Source organism: Doryrhamphus excisus, chromosome 17, assembly GCF_030265055.1.
Source record: "Doryrhamphus excisus isolate RoL2022-K1 chromosome 17, RoL_Dexc_1.0, whole genome shotgun sequence".
In the NCBI taxonomy this organism is placed as follows: domain Eukaryota; kingdom Metazoa; phylum Chordata; class Actinopteri; order Syngnathiformes; family Syngnathidae; genus Doryrhamphus; species Doryrhamphus excisus.
Genome location: NC_080482.1, coordinates 16532501 through 16556710, shown reverse-complemented (window position 1 = coordinate 16556710; position 24210 = coordinate 16532501). Strand labels below are relative to the sequence as shown.

Genomic DNA, 24210 nt, shown 5'->3' with positions numbered 1-24210 from the left:
AGCCTTTACTCTTTCCAGTACCTGCACTGGCCACACAATCACACAGCATCATGGAACCACCACCAAATGTTACTGCGGGTAGCAAGTGTTGGTGTTGGAATGCCGTGTTCTTCATCCGCCATGCATACCGTTACTGTTATGTCCAAATAACTCCATTTTAATTTTACCAGTACACGGAACCTTATTGCAAAATGTAGCGGACTTGTCCAAATGTACTTTAGCATACCTCATACGACTCAAAAAACTTCTTCTTCGTATGACGTTCCTGCACAGCATCCCCTGTGCTCTTCCATTTCTGGTGTTTACTGGTCTTCACGGTAGGAAGCCCACAGCAGGAACTTTTCACTCAGCAGGCGACCCAGCTGAAAATGAGGAAATATGTGGATACCAAATAAATGAAAAGCAGCTGGGAGAACATGCTTCACGTGTCTTTCCGTGGCGTTTTCTCAGCCTTGAGCTCACTCTCGCTCGCTCGCCGCCACAACATCAGCAGAAATCAAAATCTGAAAGAACTTTAAATTAACTTTTAACCTTCCTCTTGTGTTAGCTTTCTGGTATCATCTCTTAGTTTAATTTTGACCCGTGTATTAAATCAGATATAAAATACACTAAAAACAACAATAACATTTTAACCAAATGAAGGTTAAAGTCCAAGTCATGAGTTTTATGTGTGCTTAGTAGGCTGAAGCACAGAAGAAAAACACGTCCACGCCCATTTGTGGCATCAAACCATAATTGTTTCCCTTCCCTTCCCCTCTACCCTAATAACAAATAATCCAGGAGCAACAAAAATGACTGTTTTCCTGTTTGTGTGTATGGAATTCCGTCACATCTTCACTGAGGTGGAGTGAGAGGATCATTCCGTACCGTCGTGTCTTGTCAGTGTTCACGACATGATTTTTTATATTCATAAAGCAAACGTGCCTCAAGGCAATCTTCTCACCTTTCTGGTGTGATGCATGCTTTTGTATGAGTGATGCATATCTGCAGACCGCGTGTTCATATTTGCTCAGCTACACAAAATTGTGACCCCTCATTTGTGCGTTTTTGGGCCCTCCCTGCAGTCACTTCTCATTCGGTTTCTTTGACATCTTAACATTTGTTCCTGTTTATGGCATTTGCATGATTACATTCCATTCCAGTCCAAGCCGCACCCACTAATTTTAGAGGGGAAAAAATGATTTGTTTTGTTCACGTCATATAATGACATATTATGCCACGCGCAAGTCTGAATCCCCGTTTTGACTCTTACAAACAACATGAAACTAATCACACAGCAACCTCGCACTCAAAAGGCACCCGGGGAATGTACATTACATGTACCAATACGAGTTTAAAATAACGAACAACAGCTTAAAAAAAAAATATCGACCCACAATGCAATACTGCCAGAAGAGCATTTCATTGGAGGACAAGCAACAAAGACAAAGGCGCATGTTTGTATATTTTTAGGTCTACTTTTGGGGTGTTAAGTTGCAGTGTGATGAACTTAGTGTTCTCAGTAAGACGACACTGTGAGTCAGACTCTACACTTAGGTCCATAAATATTTGGACGGACACAACATTTTTCTAATTTTGGTACTGTACACTACCACAATGTATTTGAAATGTACCTAGGGAATGTACATTACATGTACCAATACGAGTTTAACATAACAAACAGCTTTTAAAAAATAAAATCGACCCACAATGCAATACTGCCAGAAGAGCAGTTCATTGGAGGACAAGCAACAAAGACAAAGGCGCATGTTTGTATATTTTTGAGGTCTACTTTTGGGGTGTTAAGTTGCAGTGTGATGAACTTAGTGTTCTCAGTAAGACGACACTGTGAGTCAGACTCTACACTTAGGTCGATAAATATTTGGACGGACACAACATTTTTCTAATTTTGGTACTGTACACTACCACAATGTATTTGAAATGTACCTAGGGAATGTACATTACATGTACCATTACGAGTTTAAAATAACAAATGGCTTTTAAAAAATAAAATCAACCCACAATGCAATACTACCAGAAGAGCAGTTCGTTGAAGGACAAGCAACAAAGACAAAGGGACATGTTTGTATATTTTTGAGGTCTACTTTTGGGGTGTTAAGTTGCAGTGTGATGAACTTAGTGTTCTCAGTAAGACGACACCGTGAGTCAGACTATTATGTTGTTATACTCTACAGTTAGGTCCATAAATATTTGGACGGACACAACATTTTTCTAATTTTGGTACTGTACACTACCACAATGTATTTGAAATGTACCTAGGGAATGTATATTACGAGTTTAAAATAACAAACAACAGCTTTTAAAAAATAAAATCGACCCACAATGCAATACTGCCAGAAGAGCAGTTCATTGGAGGACAAGCAACAAAGACAAAGGCACATGTTTGTATATTTTTGAGGACTACTTTTGGGGTGTTAAGTTGCAGTGTGATGAACTTAGTGTTCTCAGTAAGACGACACCGTGAGTCAGACTATTATGTTGTTATACTCTACACTTAGGTCCATAAATATTTGTACGGGCACAAGTTTTTTCTAATTTTGGTACTGTACACTACCCCGATGTATTTGAAATGTACCTAGGGAATGTACATTACGAGTTTAAAATAACAAACAACAGCTTTTAAAAAATAAAATCGACCCACAATGCAATACTGCCAGAAGAGCAGTTCATTGGAGGACAAGCAACAAAGACAAAGGCACATGTTTGTATATTTTTAGGTCTACTTTTGGGGTGTTAAGTTGCAGTGTGATGAACTTAGTGTTCTCAGTAAGACGCCACCGTGAGTCAGACTATTATGTTGTTATACTCTACACTTAGGTCCATAAATATTTGGACGGACACAACATTTTTCTAATTTTGGTACTGTACACTACCACAATGTATTTGAAATGTACTTAGGGAATGTACATTACTTGTACAATACGAGTTTAAAATAACAAACAGCAGCTTTAAAAAAAATAAAATCGACCCACAATGCAATACTGCCAGAAGAGCAGTTCATTGGAAGACAAGCAACAAAGACAAAAGCGCATGTTTGTATATTTTTGAGGTCTACTTTTGGGGTGTTAAGTTGCAGTGTGATGAACTTAGTGTTCTCAGTAAGACGACACCGTGAGTCAGACTATTATGTTGTTATACTCTACACTTAGGTCCATAAATATTTGGAAGGACACAAAGTTTTTCTAATTTTGGTACTGTATACTACCACAATGTATTTGAAATGTACCCAGGGAATGTACATTACATGTACCAATACGAGTTTAAAATAACAAACAGCAGCTTTTGTGTCACATTATCAATAAACACGAGTGACCAAGTGCCACTGGCAGCCGTGCAGACCCAAGCCATCACACTGCCTCCACTGTGTTTTACCCAGGATGTAGTGTGCTTTGGACCATGAGCTGTTCCAAGCTTTCGTGATACTTTTTTCTTGCCATCATTCTGGTTCAGGTGTCTGCAGTGTTTATGTGGTTGCAGCATTTGAAATGTTCCCGTACCGTGAATGCTATTGTCTAAACTTTCATCTTCATGTCCTGTTTGTCCCAAACAGGCGAGTGTGTGCTGCAGAGAGCGGTCATGGTGAGGAAGAAGTTGACGGCCAGGGAAGGAAGAGGATGGCTCTCTGGGACGCTCTTCTGTACACACTTCAGAGTGGCCTTTGTACCTCAAGACGCCCCCAAGCCGGACGTGAGTCTGTCACAAATAAATGTTGCAGATGTCCAAGAAGAAGCATATGCACAATTGCACCTGAACTTCTTGTAAAAAAAATATAAAAATAATAATAATCATGTTAAATGTAACATATGCTAATGGCTGTGTGTTGCAGGATAATGCAGACCCAGTTCTTTTAGGAGATCATGATGTCGCTTTGGCCTCCATAGAGAAGGTTGTGGTTGGTGAGTACCGTTGTATGCATAGACAGTGTAAAAAAAAAAAAAGGTTTTCTAATTCTAAACAACATATCAGACGTTTTACAGTCGTCTTTCTCTACTATTAGATATATATATATATATATATCATGAAATATGCATATTTAAGCAACTTTTACGTTTATTTCACCCAAATTAAGCAATTTCAAGCATACAAATATTTAAATGAACTAAACTACATATACAATATAAGCGGTGGGGTCCAAAGTGTGACTTGGGGGCCATTGACGGTCTGTGGCTGTTTTTTATTGGCCCTTGGCACATTCTGAAAATACAATTGAACAAGAACATTTCAAAATAACAACAGTAAAAATGGAAAAAAACAAGAATAAAGGCAAAATATCTAGAGAGTAAAGTCATAAAAGAAAAGAACAAATAGCGTAAAGTTGAACAATTGAACATTTAAAAATAACAGAAAAAATGGAAAAAACAAGAATAAAGGCAAAATAATTACAGAGTAAAGTCATAAAAGAAAAGAACAAAAAGAACAAATAGCGTAAAGTTGAACAATTGAACAAAAACATTAAAAAAATAACAACAGTAAAAATGGAAAAAACAAGAATAAAGGCAAAATATTGAGAGAGTAAAGTTATAAAAGAAAAGAACAAAAAGAACAAATAGTGTAAAGTTGAACAAGAACATTTAAAAATAACAACAGAAAAAATGGAAAAAAACAAGAATAAAGGCAAAATATTGAGAGAGTAAAGTCATCAAAGAAAAGAACAAAAAGAACAAATAGCGTAAAGTTGAACAATTGAACAAGAACATTTCAAAATAACAACAGTAAAAATGGGAAAAAAACAAGAATAAAGGCAAAATATCTAGAGCGTAAAGTCATCAAAGAAAAGAACAAAAAGAACAAATAGCGTAAAGTTGAACAAGAACATTTAAAAATAACAACAGAAAAAATGGAAAAAACAAGAATAAAGGCAAAATAGGCAAATGAAGTTGCAATTTTAGGAAAATTTGGGTGGTAAAATACCATAATAAAGTCAAAATATTACAACATTTTCTGTAACTATAAAAAAGTCTGAACATATCACACTTTTTTGTTGTCATTAATCCGGTCCTGAATGGAAAAAGTTCGGACACCCCTGGTATAAGACCACCAACTTATTATTGTAAAGGTGACTATAGGGGTGTTATTTTTATGTCTGGGTAGCTCTAATAATGTTAAACATGCAAACTCCACACGGAGATGATAACTACAAAAATAGGGTATGAGTATCAGAGTCCAGGGTGTACCCCGCCTCTCGCCCCAAGACAGCTGGGATAGGCTCCAGCATCCCTTGTGAGGAAAAAGCGGTAGAAAATGAATGAATGAATGAAAGTATGAAGTTGACTATAGGGGTGTTATTTCATATCTAGAGAGCTCTAATAAAGGTAAAACAACTTATTTAGGTTGTAACTACAAAAATAGGGTATGAGTATCAGAGTCCAGGGTGGACCCCGCCTCTCGCCCGAAGACAGCTGGGATAGGCTCCAGCACCCCCGCGACCCTCGTGAGGAAAAGCGGTAGAAAATGAATGAATGAAAGTATAAAGTTGACTATAGGGGTGTTATTTCATATCTAGAGAGCTCTAATAAAGGTAAAACAACTTATTTAGCTTGTAACTACAAAAATAGGGTATGAGTATCAGAGTCCAGGGTGTACCCCGCCTCTCGCCCGAAGACAGCTGGGATAGGCTCCAGCACCCCCACGACCCTCGTGAGGAAAAAGCGGTAGAAAATGAATGAATGTGTTAAATGACTTATTTATTCTTCGTTCATCTACTATATTGGACGACACAAGTATAAAGTTGACTATAGGGGTGTTATTTCCTATCTAGAGAGCTCTAATAAAGGTAAAACAACTTATTTAGGTTGTAACTACAAAAATAGGGTATGAGTATCAGAGTCCAGGGTGGACCCCGCCTCTCGCCCGAAGACAGCTGGGATAGGCTCCAGCACCCCCGCGACCCTCGTGAGGAAAAAGCGGTAGAAAATGAATGAATGAATGTTATGTATTGTGTAAAACTAAGACAGGAAGAACGTCAAATTAAAAGCACTAAATAAATCCAGAACCACCATCCACCAGTACGAGCCTGGAGTTTAGTTTTTCAGAAAGAACATATCCACATTCTGTTGTAGTGGGCCCCAACAGGACCAAGCTGGTGACCCCCAACTCCTCGCTGAAGTTCACCCCAGAGGAGCTGGTTCTTTACTGCCGTGACCTGCGAGTCATCTGCTTCCTGTTTGACCGCCTGACCCCTGATGCGCAAGTCATCGAGGTGAGAGGCGTGGCCATCTTTTTCAATTGCGATACACGTCACCAAGGCAACGCCGACTGTGGTTTTTTCCCTCCTCAGATGACGCACACCATTGCCAAAACATACCAGCCTCTCAAACCAGGGTCGGTTTTATCTTTCCAGAATGCGGCTCTCGGTAGCGTAGGTAAGCGTCTTCATGTGTAGCCAATATGGCGTCCATAAACTAAATAATAAACATATTCAATCAGAAGTGACCTGTTAATGCTATTCAGGCTTGATCATATGGAGAAACATGAGCCATGCTAAAGCTAAGAAGGCCGTGACTGTCAGCTGTCGCATCAATAATGCAAGCACCCCCCACCCCCATCCCTGTTGAAATAACTGATTAGATGACCCGCAGCTCAACTCTGCCCCCGGGTTCAAGTGTGCACGCTGTGGGGTCATCGGTCCAGGGTCCTAACGACACACGGCTCGTTTAGGAACAGGCCATAGTGAATGTTGCCGTTTTAAGCCATGAGTCATTTCCTCCCTCCTCCAGAAATGAAGCAGTTTCTTAGCAACCGCCGGCGGGACGCCCACATGAACTGGTACGAGTCGCCCTCGGACTGGGAGCAGGAAGTGGAGCGATGCGGCGCCACCGGCTGGAGAGTCAGCTCCGTCAACGACCGCTTTGAGATGTCCACCAGGTAGAGTAAAGTTTGTGATGACAACACCCCCACTTTGGTCCCATGACATAAAGAAATTATGCTGAAATGGGAATGGGAATGGGAATGGTTTTATTTCATTTGAACATGCATCAGATTCCAATTGAGTGCATCCCATAATCAGTTCCCAGTTCCACATGTCCAAAAGGAGTAGGAAGAAGCAAAGCTTATTAAATCCTACCCCTCCATCTGGTACTTTTACAATCACTAACTCTTACATTTGTTCACTTCCTGCTTTCCATAATGCAGTTTAAGGTTTTTTTTGTTTGTTTTTTTGTTAATGCACCTCGTACCGAAGTACGACATTTTTACCACCTTCTAAATATTCTTTTAAACTTTATTAGAGCCCTCCTAGACATGAAATAACACCCCTATAGTCACCTTTACACTCAAATTAACTAATAAAATAGACATAAGGCAGATAAGACAGGTAAGGTTTTTTGTGTTTTTTTTTAATAATGTACCTCGTACCGAAGTAGGAGGTGATATGAGCATCCAATGCCATAATGTGTACCATAGTAAGTAGTAAAAAAAAAAAAAAAAAAGGAGTAGGAAGAAGCAAAGCTTATTAAATCCTACCCCTCCATCTGGTACTTTTACAATCACTAACTGTTACATTTGTTCACTTCCTGCTTTCCTAATATAGTTTTAAGTTTTTTTTTTATATTTTTTTTTAAATATTTTTAATTTTTTTTTTAATTTTTTTAATTTTTTATTTTTTTGTATTTTTTTTTTTTTTGTCCCGTACCAAAGTACAAGGTGAAATGAGCATCCAATGACATAATTTGTACCATAGTAAGTGTCAATATTACATTTGTTCACTTCCTGCTTTCCATAATACAGTTTTAAGGTTTGGGGTTGTTGTTGTTTTTTTTTTATTTTGTAATTTTTGTCCCGTACCAAAGTACAAGGAGATATGAGCATCCAATGCCATAATGTGCACCATAGTAAGTGTCAATATTACATTTGTTCACTTCCTGCTTTCCATAATACAGTTTAAGGTTTTTTTGTTGTTGTTTTTTTAAATTTTTTAAATTTTGTAATTTTTTGTCCCGTACCAAAGTACAAGGTGATATGAGCATCCAATGCCATAATGTGTACCATAGTAAGTGTCAATATTACATTTGTTCACTTCCTGCTTTCTATAATACAGTTTAAGGTTTTGGGGTTTTTTGTTGTTTTTTTTTAGTTTTTTAAATTTTGTAATTTTTTGTCCCGTACCGAAGTACTCAGTGATATGAGCATCCAATGCCATAATGTGTACCATAGTGCGTGTCAATATAGTGATATATATAGCACATCATGACTGGTTCAAGACTCTTCATCCTTGGATTTAGCAAACATCAACTGCTTGTATTGTTTCTTGAATTGGCTCATCGTTGTGCATTGTTTGATTTCCGTACTCAATCCATGATAATCCATAATATGAGGTTTTTCCAGCTCATATTTTTTCTGATGTTTTTTCTCTTTTTATTCAGTCTGCCAAGGTTCCTCGTGGTTCCACAGAAGGTTCTAGACACTGAGCTGAAGAAAAGCTTTGCCCACTTCAATGACGGACGCATCCCTGTGAGTCTTATTTACACCCTCATGCCTATGAGAATGAACTGCATCATTTTGCCATCCTCCGTGTGTACGTGTCGGAGGTTGAAAGTACTACATGCAGAATTTTAGCCTCAGGCATCCCCACACATTTTTGTCAGCGCTGTAACTGAAAGTATTTTTCTGTGTTATGTATTTCAAAATGGTATGCATGTAGGGATGAGTGGAATAAGTGGAGGTGTAAGATGGAGATAGTAGATAAAGATGGTATCCTTGAACATGTGCAAGGATCTGTGCCAATGAAAGGGACAGTACAGTGGTGTTATTAGTGAGACTGTGTCTGTGTACCTTGCAACGCCCCCCCCCCCAGTGTGCAAGACAACCACATACAGTACACACAGTATATGACTTCACTCACACCAAAGTATTTGCTTTTCACTGTAGTACTATTGGTCATTTCTTGCAGTTACTTGGCAACCACTGATAAAAACGTTCTTGAAAAAACGATCACCTTTTTCTTTCCCAGCGTTGGTGCTGGCGACACCCAAGAGGCAGCGACCTCCTGCGAATGTCCAGCTTCCAGAACAACATCTACCACGAGAAGGACGACATCAGGTGCAAGATTTGTCAAATATTCACATTATAAAGGAATTCAGCGTCTTTATGATTGCACTTTAAACACGCAAAATTAAACCAAGGACAGTTTCACACTTAAACTGTTTATTCAGATATATCTTTAGTGATCTTTGGAGGATTAAAGCAGATTATTTGATTTTCTCGGGAGAGTCAGCTCAGCGCCGAGTCTGGAGTATTAGCGGCATGTTGACAGCAGGGGGATGGGATGGGGGGTTTTTGTTTTTTGCAGGAACTTGGAGCTCATCCTGTTTGGGTGCCAGTCCTCCTTGTGCGTGGTGGTGGAACTGGGAGAAGAGCTGCCCTCGCCGGCCGACATCCAACTGGCACACGGCCGCCTACGCACTCTCTGTCTGGGAGGTGGGGGAGACACACACACACACACATATACACATATACACACAGGGCATGCAATTTATTAGGCACACCTGCACAATAATGAACATACAGGAGGTATGAGTTCCATTCCAAAAATGAACACGTACGTTAAATTTTAAATTTTTCTGCCACACGCACACAACTACTTTTTTTTTCTTTTTCTACCGTGGTAAAACTTTATGGAAGCGCATACGTAACAACGAAAAAACATAAACCTGAAATGTCATTGACACGAAACGCCATGGACATGAAACACTGTAACACCAGTGTCGTAACACGAAATGTCACACTAAAGGTAACACAAAATCTCGTCAACGTGAAACATCGTCAAGGCCAGAACACAAAATATTGCAACATGAAATGTAACGCGAACGTAACATAAAACATTGCAAATATTACATTTAACAAAATAATGTAACATGGAACGTAACACTACGTTTTTCATAATACAGCACAAAGTTTTGTAACAGGAAACGTCATCACAAAACACTGTCAACATGAAATGTAACGCGAAGCACCGTCAACAAGAAACGTCGTACACATGAAACGTAATAAGAAGTGTAACGAATGAAAAGTAACATTGAATTAACATGAAACATCGTAAACACAAGAGGTAACACAAAACAATGAAATTCCGTAACACAAAGCATAACACAAAACATGAAAAACACGCAAAAATTAAACGTAACACACAATTTTTCACGTTACAGCATGACATTTTGTAACAGGAAATGTCAACACAAAACACTGTCAACATGAAACGTAACACGACGCACCGTCAACAAGAAACGTCATACACATGAAATGTAATGAGAAGTGTAACAAATGAAAAGTAACATTGATGTAACATGAAACATCGTAAACACGAGAGGTAACACAAAACAATGAAATTCCGTAACACAAAATATGAAAAACACACAAAAATTAAATGTAACACACAATTTTTCACGTTACAGCATGACATTTTGCAACAGGAAACGTCAACACAAAACGCTGTCAACATGAAACGTAACGCGTAACGTATAACCGTCAACAAGAAACGTCGTACACATGAAAAGTAATAAGTGTTACAAATGAAATGTAACATTGACGTAACATGAAACGTCGTAAACACGAGAGGTAACACAAAACAATGAAATTCCGTAACACAAAATATGAAAAACACACAAAAATTAAATGTAACACACAATTTTTCACGTTACAGCATGACATTTTGCAACAGGAAACGTCAACACAAAACGCTGTCAACATGAAACGTAACGCGTAACGTATAACCGTCAACAAGAAACATCGTACACATGAAACGTAATAAGTGTTACAAATGAAATGTAACATTGATGCAACATGAAACATCGTAAGCACAAGAGGTAACACAAAACAATGAAATTCTGTAACACAAAATATGAAAAACACACAAAAATTAAACGTGACACACAATTTTTCACGTTACAGCATGACATTTTGCAACAGGAAACGTCAACACAAACCACTGTCAACAGGAAAGGTAACACCAAGCGCCGTCAACAAGAAACATCGTGCACATGAAACGTAACAATTCAAGTGTAACATGAATGTAACATCAAACATTGTAAACATGAAAGGTAACGCCAAACAATGAAATTCCATAACACAAAACATAACACGAAACATGAAAAACACCAAACAATTCAACGTAACACAGAATGAAATGTAACATGAAACGTAACAGAAAATATTCTGACAGGAAACATAACACGAAACGTCAACACAAAACGCTGTCAACATGAAAAGGAACGCGTAACGTAACCGTCAACAAGAAACACCGTACACATGAAACGTAATAAGTGCTACAAATGTAACATTGATGTAACATGAAACATCGTAAACACGAGAGGTAACACAAAACAATGAAATTCCGTAACACAAAATATGAAAAACACACAAAAATTAAACGTAACACACAATTTTTCACGTTACAGCATGACATTTTGCAACAGGAAACGTCAACACAAAACGCTGTCCACACGAAACGTGACGCAAAGAGTCATAAAGATGAAACAGATGAAATATTACCAAACAAAACATAACATGAAAGGTCGTCAACGTGAAACATCGTAACACGTAAAAATAAAACGTAACACAAAATGTGATGACATGAAAATGCTGTATCTCGAGTGTCCATCAAAAGGGACAGAATTGTTGTTTTTGTGAGGCAGACGCACACACACGGCGCATTCCTCATTCAGCTCGTGGCAAATGACAAACACTATCATCATCATCATCATCATCACCACCATGATGTGGAGCGGTGCTGCTGGCCCAGGAAGTGAAAAGCAAAGTCATGCCACACACTCACTCACTCCCACACAACGATTCCAAGGAGCCACAACTGCAAGGATTGTGCGGAAAAAAACGCTTGAAATCTTTGTGGCACAGAAAAGAGACAGAATGCGTCACATGTCCTTCAGTCACATTTATCTTATTTGTGGTATGAAATAATAACATTTGTAGTGTAACAAAGTACATGATTTGTACTGCTGTTGCCACTTCCTCATATTGAAGGTTCCTTGTATCTGTATGTGTTCTTTTCAGTTCCACGTATCACCGTCTTATGTATTAGTATTAATATCGTCCATGAGCATATTCATTGCACCTTCTATCTGCTGTCCATATTGCAGCTCCAGTATATTTTCATATTGCACTACTTCCATTTAATGCACCTTATATACTATATATACAGTATAGGTTCAGACTGTACATAGAAGGCAGCAGGTAGTTGTCAGGTGTTGACTTGACACTGTATGAGATTTTGATTTGGGATAATCTATGGTCTTTTATGTTTGTGATGATGACATTTCTTCGTTGTTTTTGCTGGCCAGATATCTCCACGTCTGTGACTGTACCGGATGACAAGTGGCTGTCAACCCTGGAAGGAACTCGCTGGTTGGACTACACCAGGTGACTACACCAAATGAAAATAATCATGGCCTCCTTTCTAGTAGAGGCCACGCTCCAAGGAAATGTCTTCATGTATTTCTCCCAGAAAAGACGGATAGTGTTTACAGATGCCCATATCTAAAATATCGTTTTTATCCAGAGCGATTGGCAGCAGCTCTTCCCTGAAACCGATATCATGCAATGACCACTTGATACTTGTACAACAGCAACCTGGATGCATTTCACAAATAAACACGGCAATCAATGAAAAATGAATTCACAATGCAATAATGCTGACAACGATACCATTTGGAAAGCTGCACGTTTCTATGTGGCACAAACATCCGCATAAGAACAAAGCTTTGAACGTAACATAAAACATTGCAAATATTACATTTAACAAAATAATGTAACATGAAACAATACACAACATTTTTCATAATACAGCACAAAGTTTTCTAACATGAAACGTTAACACAAAACACTGTCAACATGAAATGTAACGCAGCACACCGTCATAACCGAAACGTAATAAGAAGTGTAACAAGTGAAATGTAACATTGATGTTACATGAAACATCGTAAACGAAAGAGGTAAAACAAAACAATGAAATTCCGTAACACAAAGCAAAACATGAAAAACACACAAAAATTAAACAACACATAATTTTCACGTTACAGCATGACATTTTGTAACAGGAAAACGTCAACACAAAACACTGTCAACATGAAACGTAACGCGACGTACCGTCAACAAGAAACGTCGTACACATGAAACGTAATAAGAAGTGTAACAAATGACATGTAACATAGATGTAACACGAAACATCGTAAACACAAGAGGTAACACAAAACAATGAAATTCCGTAACTTAAAAGCATAACACAAAACGTGGAAAAACACACAAAAATTTAACGTAACACACAATTTTTCACATTACAGCGTGACATTTTGTAACAGGAAAACGTCAACACAAAACACTGTCAACATGAAAGGTAACACCAAGCTCTGTCAACAAGAAGCATCGTCAACGCCATAACACAAAATATTGCAACGTGAAATGTAACATGAACGTAACATAAAACATTGCAAATATTACAGTTAACAAAATAATGTAACATGTAACATAACACAGCATTTTTCATAATACAGAACAAAGTTTTGTAACAGGAAACGTCAACATGAAACGTAACGCGACGCACCGTCAACAAGAAACGTCGTACACATGAAACGTAATAAGAAGTGTAACAAATGACATGTAACATAGATGTAACACGAAACATCGTAAACACAAGAGGTAACACAAAACAATGAAATTCCGTAACACAAAGCATAACACAAAACGTGAAAAACACACAAAAATTAAATTTTTCACATTACATTTTGTAACAGGAAAACGTCAACACAAAACGCTTGTCAACATGAAAGGTAACACCGAGCGCCGTCAACAAGAAACATCGTACACATGAAACGTAATAAGAAGTGTAACAAATGAAATGTAACATAGATGTAACACGAAACATCGTAAACACAAGAGGTAACACAAAACAATGAAATTCCGTAACACAAAGCATAACACAAAACGTGAAAAACAGACAAAAATTAAACGTAACACAAGATTTTTCACGTTACATTTTGTAACAGGAAAACATCAACACAAAACGCTTGTCAACATGAAAGGTAACACCGAACGCCGTCAACAAACAAACATTGTACACATGAAGCGTAACAATTGAAGTGTAACATGAATGTAACGTCAAACATTGTAAACATGAAAGGTAACGCAAAACAATGAAAATTCCATAACACGAAACATGAAAAACAATTCAACGTAACACAAAATGAAATGTAACATGAAACGTAACAGAAAATAAAGCTTTACAAATTACATATTTACAATATTTACAAACTAAATAATTCCATAGTGTGGACGTACTGAGCTGGCAAGTTTGTTGCCGTGTGGAGCACATCTTCATTCATCCTGATATCATTATGGGCAAAAAACCCCAAAAAACAATATTATGGGTCATCCTATGTAAAATGTGTACTTTCTTACAGTATGATCATAACCATAACCAACACAGCTCTCCATTTCTAGGTCGTGTCTGAAGAAAGCGTCTGAGGTGGCCTGCCTTCTTCGCAGTGGTCACATGACTGTGGCATTGCAAGGTGAGCGCCCCCATCAGTTTAGGACTGATGGGTGCCAGGACTTTTAGAGGTCCTACGGGACCTACAGGACTTTTGTAGGGCCCAAATTTGGATCACTGCCTTCATCTTGCCAGTTTTTTTTACTAGTCCTAATTCTTCACCAAGCATTCAGGGAATCTCATTCAGTGGCAAGCTCTTAAAATACCATTGAACAAGAAAAAAAAAACAATCAGCAGTGATTTTTACAAGAATAAAGTCACAATTTTAAGAGAAAAAAGTTGTAATGTAACAAGAAAAGTCGTAAATTTACAAGAATAACATAATTTATTGCTCTCTGGTTCTACCATATCTTACTTATTGTGTGGAAATATGGGGGATGCTATTGGATGCTCATATCACCTTGTACTTTGGTACGGGACAAAAAATTACAAAATTTAAAAAATTAAAAAAAACAAAAAAAAAAACCCAAAACCTTAAACTGTATTATGGAAAGCAGGAAGTGAACAAATGTAATACTGACACTTACTATGGTACAAATTATGTCATTGGATGCTCATATCACCTTGTACTTTGGTACGGGACAAAAATTACAAAATTAAAAAACAAAAAAACAAAAACTAAAAAACCCCAAAACCTTAAACTGTATTATGGAAAGCAGGAAGTGAACAAATGTAATATTGACACTTACTATGGTGCACATTATGGCATTGGATGCTCATATCACCTCCTACTTTGGTACGGGACAAAAAATTACAAAATTTAAAAAATAAAAAAAAAAACAACAACCCCCCCCCCCCCCCCCCCCCAACCTTAAACTGTATTATGGAAAGCAGGAAGTGAACAAATGTAATATTGACAGTTACTATGGTGCACATTATGGCATTGGATGTTCATATCACCTCCTACTTCGGTATGGGACAAAAAAATAAAAATGAAAAAATATTCTAAAAATTAAAAAAAAAATCCAAAGAAATTCAAAAATATTTCAAAAAAAAAAAAAAACCTTAAAACTATATTAGGAAAGCAGCAAGTGAACAAATGTAACCGTTAGTGATTGTAAAAGTACCAGATGGAGGGGTAGGATTTAATAAGCTTTGCTTCTTCCTACTCCTTTTGGACATGTGGAACTGGGAACTGATTATGGGATGCACTCAATTGGAATCTGATGCATGTTCAAATGAAATTAAACCATTACCATTACCATTACCATTACCATAATATGAGGTTTGCGGGTATGCTGGAGCCTATCCCAGCTGTCTTTGGGGCGAGAGGCGGGGTACACCCTGGACTGGTGGCCAGCCAATCCCAGGGCACATATAGACAAACAACCATTCACACTCACATTCATACCTATGGACAATTTGGAGCGGCTAATTAACCTAGCATGTTTTCGGAATGTGGGAGTTGGGAATGTTGTCGTGTTAAATTATATTTTCCGAACGGGCCACACTTCGGTGTCCTGAATGGACTTGGGTGTTGTGTTTCAGAGGCGGAGGACCGGGACATGAGCTGCGTGGTGTCCAGCCTGGTGCAGGTGATGTGCGACCCCCACTGTAGAACCCAGCTGGGTTTCCAGAACCTGGTTCAGAAGGAGTGGGTGATGGCGGGCCACCGCTTCTACAGTCGCATCAATTACCACCGCGACAACGACAAAGAGGAGGTGATGCAGCCGCCATGTTGGATCGGTACCCCGTGTGTCCATCCGCTCACCGCGCCTTCTCTGCAGGCTCCGGTTTTCCTGCTCTTCCTGGACTGCGTGTGGCAGCTGTGGTCGCAGTATCCGTCTCGATTCCAGCTGACCGATGACTTCCTGCTGGCTTTGCACGACAGCACGCACTTGCCTCTGTTCTCCAGCTTCCTGGGCAACTGTCAGCGGGAACGATGCAGGCGTTCCCAGGTGAGGAAAATCTCCACTTGGTTCCTCTCCTCAGCTTATCTTCTACCTTTTCTGCCAGAACTTAGGCCAGTCCTACACGCCAGTCAACGGCTGGCGAGAAACGCATCATTCGGATTGCACGTCAGAGCCGCCAGACCCGCCCCTTCCTCCGGTGTGGGACTGGTCCCTGCAGTACAGCAAGCAGCGGCAAGCACGCTTCACACAGCCCGTACCGGCCACGCCTCCTCTGCAGCCTCTGCTCAATGGAAACCTCAACACCCACCAAGACACTCACAGGGTAAGATCTGGATGCCGCTGCCCTCTGGTGGCAGTGGGGGGAGCTGCAGGTTACCAGCAGTTGACCCCAGGAAGACCTGTGCTGCAGGAACTCAAACCAACGACTTGGATTTATATTCCCTTCAGCTGGTGGACGCCATCCCCGGCTCCGTCTTCCTCCTCTCCCGAGGCGTCTTCTCCTGTCCTGCCAACCTGCTTCCCTGGCGCGGCGGCGGCGGAGGCGGCAGCGGCAGTTCGGGTGTTTACAGGAAGAGCCACCGCAGGGCGCTGTCCTCGGAGAACGTTCCCGGGCTGGAGAGGCTGCTGAAAGCGTGGTCCCTCACCGAGGCCCCTTCGGTCCTCGCTTCCAACTCAGGACTTCATGGACCGCTGGACCCCTACGAGCCCTTGCTGCCCCTGCTTATGGGGCCCTGCATGGGGCTGTGGAGGGAGTGTTACCACCGGGGGGCGCTGCATGCCCAGGTATGTAAAAAGAAGGATTCTAAACACCTAAACCAGGGGTCTCAAACTCAATTTACCTGGGGGCCACTGGAGCTAGGGTCTGGGCGAGGCTGGGCCGCATCAGGTTTTCCAAAAAAAAACAAAAAAAACGCATTTATTAAAAACAGAAAAATTAATAAACTGCTTTGTTTTCGATTTTCTACAAGAAAAGCTCTGATAAAACATTCCACTGTTCTCAAATATCTTAATTTTTATTTTTCTACACAAAATAAGATGAAAAATAAATAAATCAAGAATAAAGAAAATCAATATAATAATAAAAAAATAAAAATAAATATAATAATAATAATAATAATAATAAAAAGTTAAGAAAGCACATATAGTTGGTGGGTAGACAAATTATTTTTTTTCACATTAAAATGAACAAAGCATTATTAGAGCCCTGTAGACATGACAAAACACGACTATAGTCACATTTATACTCTTTTTATTTACAACATATTGCGCAACTGCAGCGTCTTCAGCCACATGCTAACTCGCAAACTAGAGAGCTAGCCACCTAAACGGTAGCCTTCGAGTTATTTCCTTTCAACTTAAATAGCCAAAAACTTACCACTTCCACACGGATAGGGAGGATAACTATTAACAGTTATTTAACCTTTAACATGAACATGAATCAAACGTAATCATTTTTTCTGGGTACATGATACCATACAGCATCCATATCAAACTTAAACATTGAACTTTCATATCAAGGCGGGGGCCTCAAACTTGTGTCCTGCGGGCCACATTTGGCCCGCGGGCCGCGTGTTTGAGACCACTGACCTAAACAATAGCTCCATTTGGTGTACAATGTACAAACAAGGATGGACTCCTAAACTGGAACCAGCCCGCCGTAGATCTTAGTCCTTAGTCCCTGAAGGCATCACAGGCGTCAGCATTCATTTCAGCAGCTTATGTCCCAATATGGACGAGAGGAGCCCACCTCACCGATGCTTGCTCGCTCTCTCGAGCACCGTCTCCATGGTGACGTTAGGAATAATCGAGCGGCGAGTGGGCGCCGATGTTTCTTTTGAGCGGGCAAAGGAAACTCAAACGATTCTAGCTTTGTTGTAGATTGATTTCATCTTAGCGCCATTGCTATCTAGCACAGCCTTAATCCTCTTGGGCATGGACATGCCTGTCATCTGGGAGGCGTTTGGACTCCTTGTCATGTTGGAAATGCGCATCGGTGTCGCGGCACATGTCGGAACCGCAGCTCCCTCAGTGCCGGCAGCACTCGTGCAGCCTTGGGCCATGCTTGATTGTACACGAGACAGAATGATGTCACTCTTGAACATTTACGAGTGGGGGGGGGGGGTTCATGTTGTGCTTCGTACCATCAACGGAACACATCTTTTCTCTCAGTGAACCACAGCTCCGTGGTGCCGTCAGCACTCGTGCGGCCCAGGACGGTGACAAGACACAATTATCTTGAACAAAAAAAATAATGTAGGTGCTTCACAACGTCAGGAGTACATGTTTGAATTCACCTTTCCCCTCAGTGAACCACAGCTCCTTTAGTGCCAGCAGCACTCATGCACAGCCTTAATCCTCTTGGGCATGGACATGCCTGTCATCTGGGAGGCGTTTGGACTCCTTGTCATGTTGGAAATGCGCATCGGTGTCGCGGCACATGTCGGAACCGCAGCTCCCTCAGTGCCGGCAGCACTCGTGCAGCCTTGGGCCATGCTTGATTGTACACGAGACAGAATGATGTCACTCTTGAACATTTAAGTCAAAGAGCCAGGAGTGGGGGGGGGGTTCATGTTGTGCTTCGTACCATCAACGGAACACATCTTTTCTCTCAGTGAACCACAGCTCCGTGGTGCCGTCAGCACTCGTGCGGCCCAGGACGGTGACAAGACACAATTATCTTGAACAAAAAAAATAATGTAGGTGCTTCACAACGTCAGGAGTACATGTTTGAATTCACCTTTCCCCTCAGTGAACCACAGCTCCTTTAGTGCCAGCAGCACTCATGCACAGCCTTAATCCTCTTGGGCATGGACATGCCTGTCATCTGGGAGGCGTTTGGACTCCTTTTCATGTTGGAAATGCGCATCGGTGTCGCGGCACATGTCGGAACCGCAGCTCCCTCAGTGCCGGCAGCACTCGTGCAGCCTTGGGCCATGCTTGATTGTACACGAGACAGAATGATGTCACTCTTGAACATTTACGTCAAAGAGCCAGGAGTGGGGGGGGGGGGGTCATGTTGTGCTTCGTACCATCAACGGAACACGTTTTTTCTCTCAGCGAACCACAGCTCCGTGGTGCCATCAGCACTCGTGCGGCCCAGGACGGTGACAAGACACAATTATCTTGAACAAAAAAAATCATGTAGGTGCTTCACAACGTCAGGAGTACATGTTGGAATTCACCTTTCCCCTCAGTGAACCACAGCTCCTTTAGTGCCAGCAGCACTCATGCACAGCCTTAATCCTCTTGGGCATGGACATGCCTGTCATCTGGGAGGCGTTTGGACTCCTTGTCATGTTGGAAATGCGCATCGGTGTCGCGGCACATGTCGGAACCGCAGCTCCCTCAGTGCCGGCAGCACTCGTGCAGCCTTGGGCCATGCTTGATTGTACACCAGACAGAATGATGTCACTCTTGAAGATTTACGTCAAAGAGCCAGGAGTGGGGGGGGGGGTTCATGTTGTGCTTCGTACCATCAACGGAACACATCTTTTCTCTCAGCGAACCACAGCTCCGTGGTGCCGTCAGCACTCGTGCGGCCCAGGACGGTGACAAGAGAGAATTATCTTGAACAAAAAAAGTCATGTTGGTGCTTCACAACGTCAGGAGTACATGTTTGAATTCACCTTTCCCCTCAGTGAACCACAGCTCCTTTAGTGCCAGCAGCACTCATGCACGCAATCATCAAGTACATGACTCGATATTGTATTGTCCCTTGTGAATGGCCAACGTTTAGGTCGTCTTAGTCACCATTTCTGTTAAAATAACGTGATGACGTCTCATCCCCGTCAGGCCTTCTCCCACCCCATCAGCGCCAACCACCCCCACCCCGTGGAGCGCCTGGCCCAGGAGGTCCAGCAGCTCAAAGACCAGCTGGCTGAGGCCGCCTCCATCACGCACGCTGACCCGTCCGCCAAGAAGACGACGACGACGGACGAGCCCCGACGAGACGCCAACCTGAATCAAAACACCAACAACGGTACCTTCCTCTTCCCGGCGTCCAGGCCCCAAGGTGTGGGCGTGGCCACCAGAGCAGCAGCCCCACCCGCATCCCTCAACCACAACACCACAAGGGTGCCTCACACGCCGCCCGCGGGTACCGCTGCTGCTGCGGTCACCAGGACCGCCTCCAGAGACAACGGTAACAAACACACCTTCCTCTTCGGGCACGCGTCCGCCACGGAGGCCCGTCCGGGACGTGGGAACCCAAAAGTGGCCAAAAGCAACGGCGCCTCCATCGGTTCCTGAGCTCATCCGCCGTGACTAAATGCTTCTAAAAATGCAAAGAACTTTTTTTTTTTTTTTCTATATTTGCATGACACCTTTCTGAAGAAGAAGATGTCTCCTGATGACCCACAATGCACTTGGAGGAATGTCACGTCTTTCTCACAAGAACACAAGCTTCTATTTTTAACTCCAGTGGAAGACGCCAGTGTTAGTCAGGTTAGTCACTTCAATGGTACGTAAGATGGACACTTCATTAGGAACACCTGCACAACGCCGACTATAGAGTCTAGACCACTGTAGACCAGGTCTGTCCAGAATCCCATGTGAAAAAAAAAAGGATTATTGGCCTTTTATGGAAAGCCGGCGGATTAAAACAAAAAAGTGAAGGCCAAAAAAAAAACAAAAAACGTCCTAATCAGTTTACTCCAAACATTACTCACACCGCTGACTTCCCGATTGTTGTCATTTCCCAACTATTCCTCCCATCCCAACTCATTCCACGTACTCCGGCATGATCAACTTTTTTATCTGGGAAAAAGAAAAGTCAAATAAAGTAAAATTACTCAAGCCACTGAAGACCGCTCAGTAAAAAAAAAATGTTTCAATGTAAAACTTTTCACACGACTCATTAGCCTCAGCTACATGCTAATACATTAGCATCTGCTAGCTACTTTCGACACGACCGAAAGGACAAGGTAAGGTGGGTAAGACAACATCGCCCTCCAGTGGTGCAGTTGTTTATGTGACATTTCTGGTTATTTGTTACCCCCCCCCCCCAAAAAAAAAAATTCAATCAAAAAAATCCAAATTTTGTCAACAATTTTCCTTAAATGTTATCTCTGTTTTCCTACAACATTGCACGTGACTATTTTTCTCCCGCATAGCATTTCATTCTTTTTTGTCGAAAATTTTTGTAACACTTTGAAAATTCCCATAAAATTTTGCCTGTTTTTTTTTTTGTACATTGTCTCTGTCTTTGTACAATATTGCACGTAACAAACTACAGTCAAACTTTGGTTTTCGTGCGGCACACTTTTCGTCTGATTTGGTATTTTGTTGAAAATTTTTGTAACACGTTGGAAATTCCCATTAAATTTTGCCTGTTTTTTGTACATTGTCTCTGTCTTTGTACAATATGGCACGTAACAAACCTTGGTTTTCATATGTCACACTTTTTGTAGGATTTAAAAAAAAATTTTTTTACTGTTTTTGTTAAATTTTGCAATGGCCGTATGATAGGATTTTCATCGAAAATTGTTTTGTACACTGGTCTCGGTTTTCGATATATTTCGAGATATTGCACATAACAAACTACAGTCAAACCTTGGTTTTCATATGTCCCACTTTTCGTGTGATTTTTTTTTTTTTACTGTTTTTTTTTTAATTTTGCAATGGCCGTATGATGGGATTTTCAGCGAAAATGTTCGAAAAATTTTGCCTGTTGTTTTGTACACTGGTCTCGGTTTTCTATATATTTCGAGATTGCACGTAACAAACTACAGTCAAACATTGGTTTTCGTGCGGCACACTTTTCGTCTGATTTTTTTTTTTTTTTTTTTACTGTTTTTGTAAGATTTTGCAATGGCCGTATGATAGGATTTTCATCGAAAATGTTCCAAAAATTTTGCCTGGTTTTTTTGTACACTGGTCTCGGTTTTCAATATATTTTGAGATATTGCACGTAACAAACTACAGTCAAACCTTGGTTTTCGTGCGGCACACTTTTCGTCTGATTTGGTATTTTGTTGAAAATTTTTGTAACACATTGAAAATTCCCATCAAATTTTGCCTGTTTTTTGTACATTGTCTCTGTCTTTGTACAATATTGCACGTAACAAACTGCAGTCAAACCTTGGTTTTCATATGTCCCACTTTTCGTGTGATTTTTTTATATTTTTTACTGTTTTTGTTAAATTTTGCAATGGCCGTATGATAGGATTTTCATCGAAAATTGTTTTGTACACTGGTTTCGGTTTTCGATATATTTCGAGATATTGCACATAACAAACTACAGTCAAACCTTGGTTTTCATATGTCCCACTTTTCGTGTGATTTTTTTTTTTTTTTTTTTACTGTTTTTGTAAAATTTTGCAATGGCCGTATGATAGGATTTTCATCGAAAATGTACAAAAAATGCTCATAACATTTGTTATTTAATTCAAAATTTTAATGACATTTTTTAATGACTTTATGCTTGGCATTTTGAAAAAAAAAATCATAAAATTTTGCTGTCGTTTTTGTACTCTGGTACTGTTTTTGTACAATATTGCACATAGTACTGTCAAACCTTGGTTTTTGTACGCTCGAGTTTTTGTACGATTTGATTTTGTGTACCTTTTTGTGCACTGTTTTGGTTTTCATACAATATTGCACCTAACAAACGACAGTCAGACCTCGGTTTGGAGGCCCTAGTTTTCTTTTTTTGTACAAAATTGACATGAAATTTGCCTCAGTCGTACGATTTGCTTCTCATTGAAAACTGGGTCAATTTTACCCGGGTTTTTATACACTGGTGTCTGTTTTTGTTCAATATTGCACCTAACAAAACTTGGTTTTCCTACACTCCAGTTTTTGTATGATGTTTTTTTTGTGCAAATTTTTTGGTGAATTTTGGTCTCGTACAACATTGGTTTTCCAGTACATCTCATTCATTTTCCTACCCCCAGTTTGGGTATGATTTGGATTTCATCCAAAATGTCTCGGTTTTCATGCAACATTGCACGTAACAACTACAGTCAAACCTTGGTTTGAGGCCTTTCACGTACATTGTCTCAGTTTGTGTACAACAGTGCACGAAGCAAGGAACAAACTAGTCCCTTACCTGTACCGCCCGAACAAAGAACTCTACGCGTTCATAACTCAAATCCGTGCATTTTTTAATGAAGTATGGCTGAATAAATATAAATAACCTAAATAACCTGCCATGGGGACAAAGAAAGTTAGGAGTGGCAGCAATTTCATGCAGATTTTTTTTTAAAGCAATAATGAGGAAAAAGACCAGTAATCTCATAAGATTGAATATGAATTATTTTTTACAATATAAAGACAAAGTCATAAGTGGAAAAAATAACATGAAGTTGAAATATTAGACTGAACTATGCATGTTTAAAAGGTTTTAGGAAAATTATTAAAAAGTTATATTACTATATAGTCCAAATATTCTGAGAATAAATTGGGTGAAAGCTATATTATTATGATAATAAAGTCCAAATTATATGAAGGAAAAAAGCATAATATTGGGAGCAAAAAGTTTAAAAGGTTTTAGGAAAATTATTAAAAAGTTATATTACTATAGAGTCCAAATATTCTGAGAATAAATGCTTTTTTTCCTCATATAATTTGGACTTTATTATCATAATATTATAGCTTTCACCCATATAGTCCAAATATTCTGAGAATAAATTGTGTGAAAGCTATAATATTATGATAATAAAGTCCAAATTATATGAGGAAAAAAATCATAATATTGGGAGCAAAAAGTTTAAAAGGTTTTAGGAAAATTATTAAAAAGTTATATTACTATATAGTCCAAATATTCTGAGAATAAATTGTGTGAAAGCTATAATATTTTGATAATAAAGTCCAAATTATATGAGGAAAAAAAGCATAATATTGGGATATAGTAATATAACTTTT

The 24210-nt window shown here is 39.9% G+C and overlaps 1 protein-coding gene across 2 annotated transcripts in view; it reads left to right on the top strand.

The window, feature by feature from the left end:
• The window catches only part of mtmr11 (myotubularin related protein 11), a 39534-nt gene that overhangs the window by 11060 nt on the left and 4264 nt on the right, over nucleotides 1-24210 (top strand). Inside the window, exons 3-17 of one of the 2 annotated variants that reach the window (XR_009119978.1) lie at nucleotides 3551-3687; nucleotides 3827-3896; nucleotides 6060-6199; nucleotides 6278-6362; nucleotides 6717-6864; nucleotides 8361-8448; nucleotides 8948-9036; nucleotides 9287-9414; nucleotides 12291-12369; nucleotides 14446-14516; nucleotides 15983-16155; nucleotides 16222-16392; nucleotides 16451-16669; nucleotides 16795-17130; nucleotides 20140-20790. Coding sequence is in view for 1 of the 2 variants with exons in the window: in XM_058054066.1 (XP_057910049.1) it covers nucleotides 3551-3687; nucleotides 3827-3896; nucleotides 6060-6199; nucleotides 6278-6362; nucleotides 6717-6864; nucleotides 8361-8448; nucleotides 8948-9036; nucleotides 9287-9414; nucleotides 12291-12369; nucleotides 14446-14516; nucleotides 15983-16155; nucleotides 16222-16392; nucleotides 16451-16669; nucleotides 16795-17130; nucleotides 20140-20595 (2390 nt within the window). In the remaining variant the exon portion in view is untranslated. Of the gene's footprint in view, nucleotides 1-3550; nucleotides 3688-3826; nucleotides 3897-6059; nucleotides 6200-6277; nucleotides 6363-6716; nucleotides 6865-8360; nucleotides 8449-8947; nucleotides 9037-9286; nucleotides 9415-12290; nucleotides 12370-14445; nucleotides 14517-15982; nucleotides 16156-16221; nucleotides 16393-16450; nucleotides 16670-16794; nucleotides 17131-20139; nucleotides 23230-24210 lie in introns of those variants that run through there. The other variant, XM_058054066.1, reaches the window with a different exon arrangement.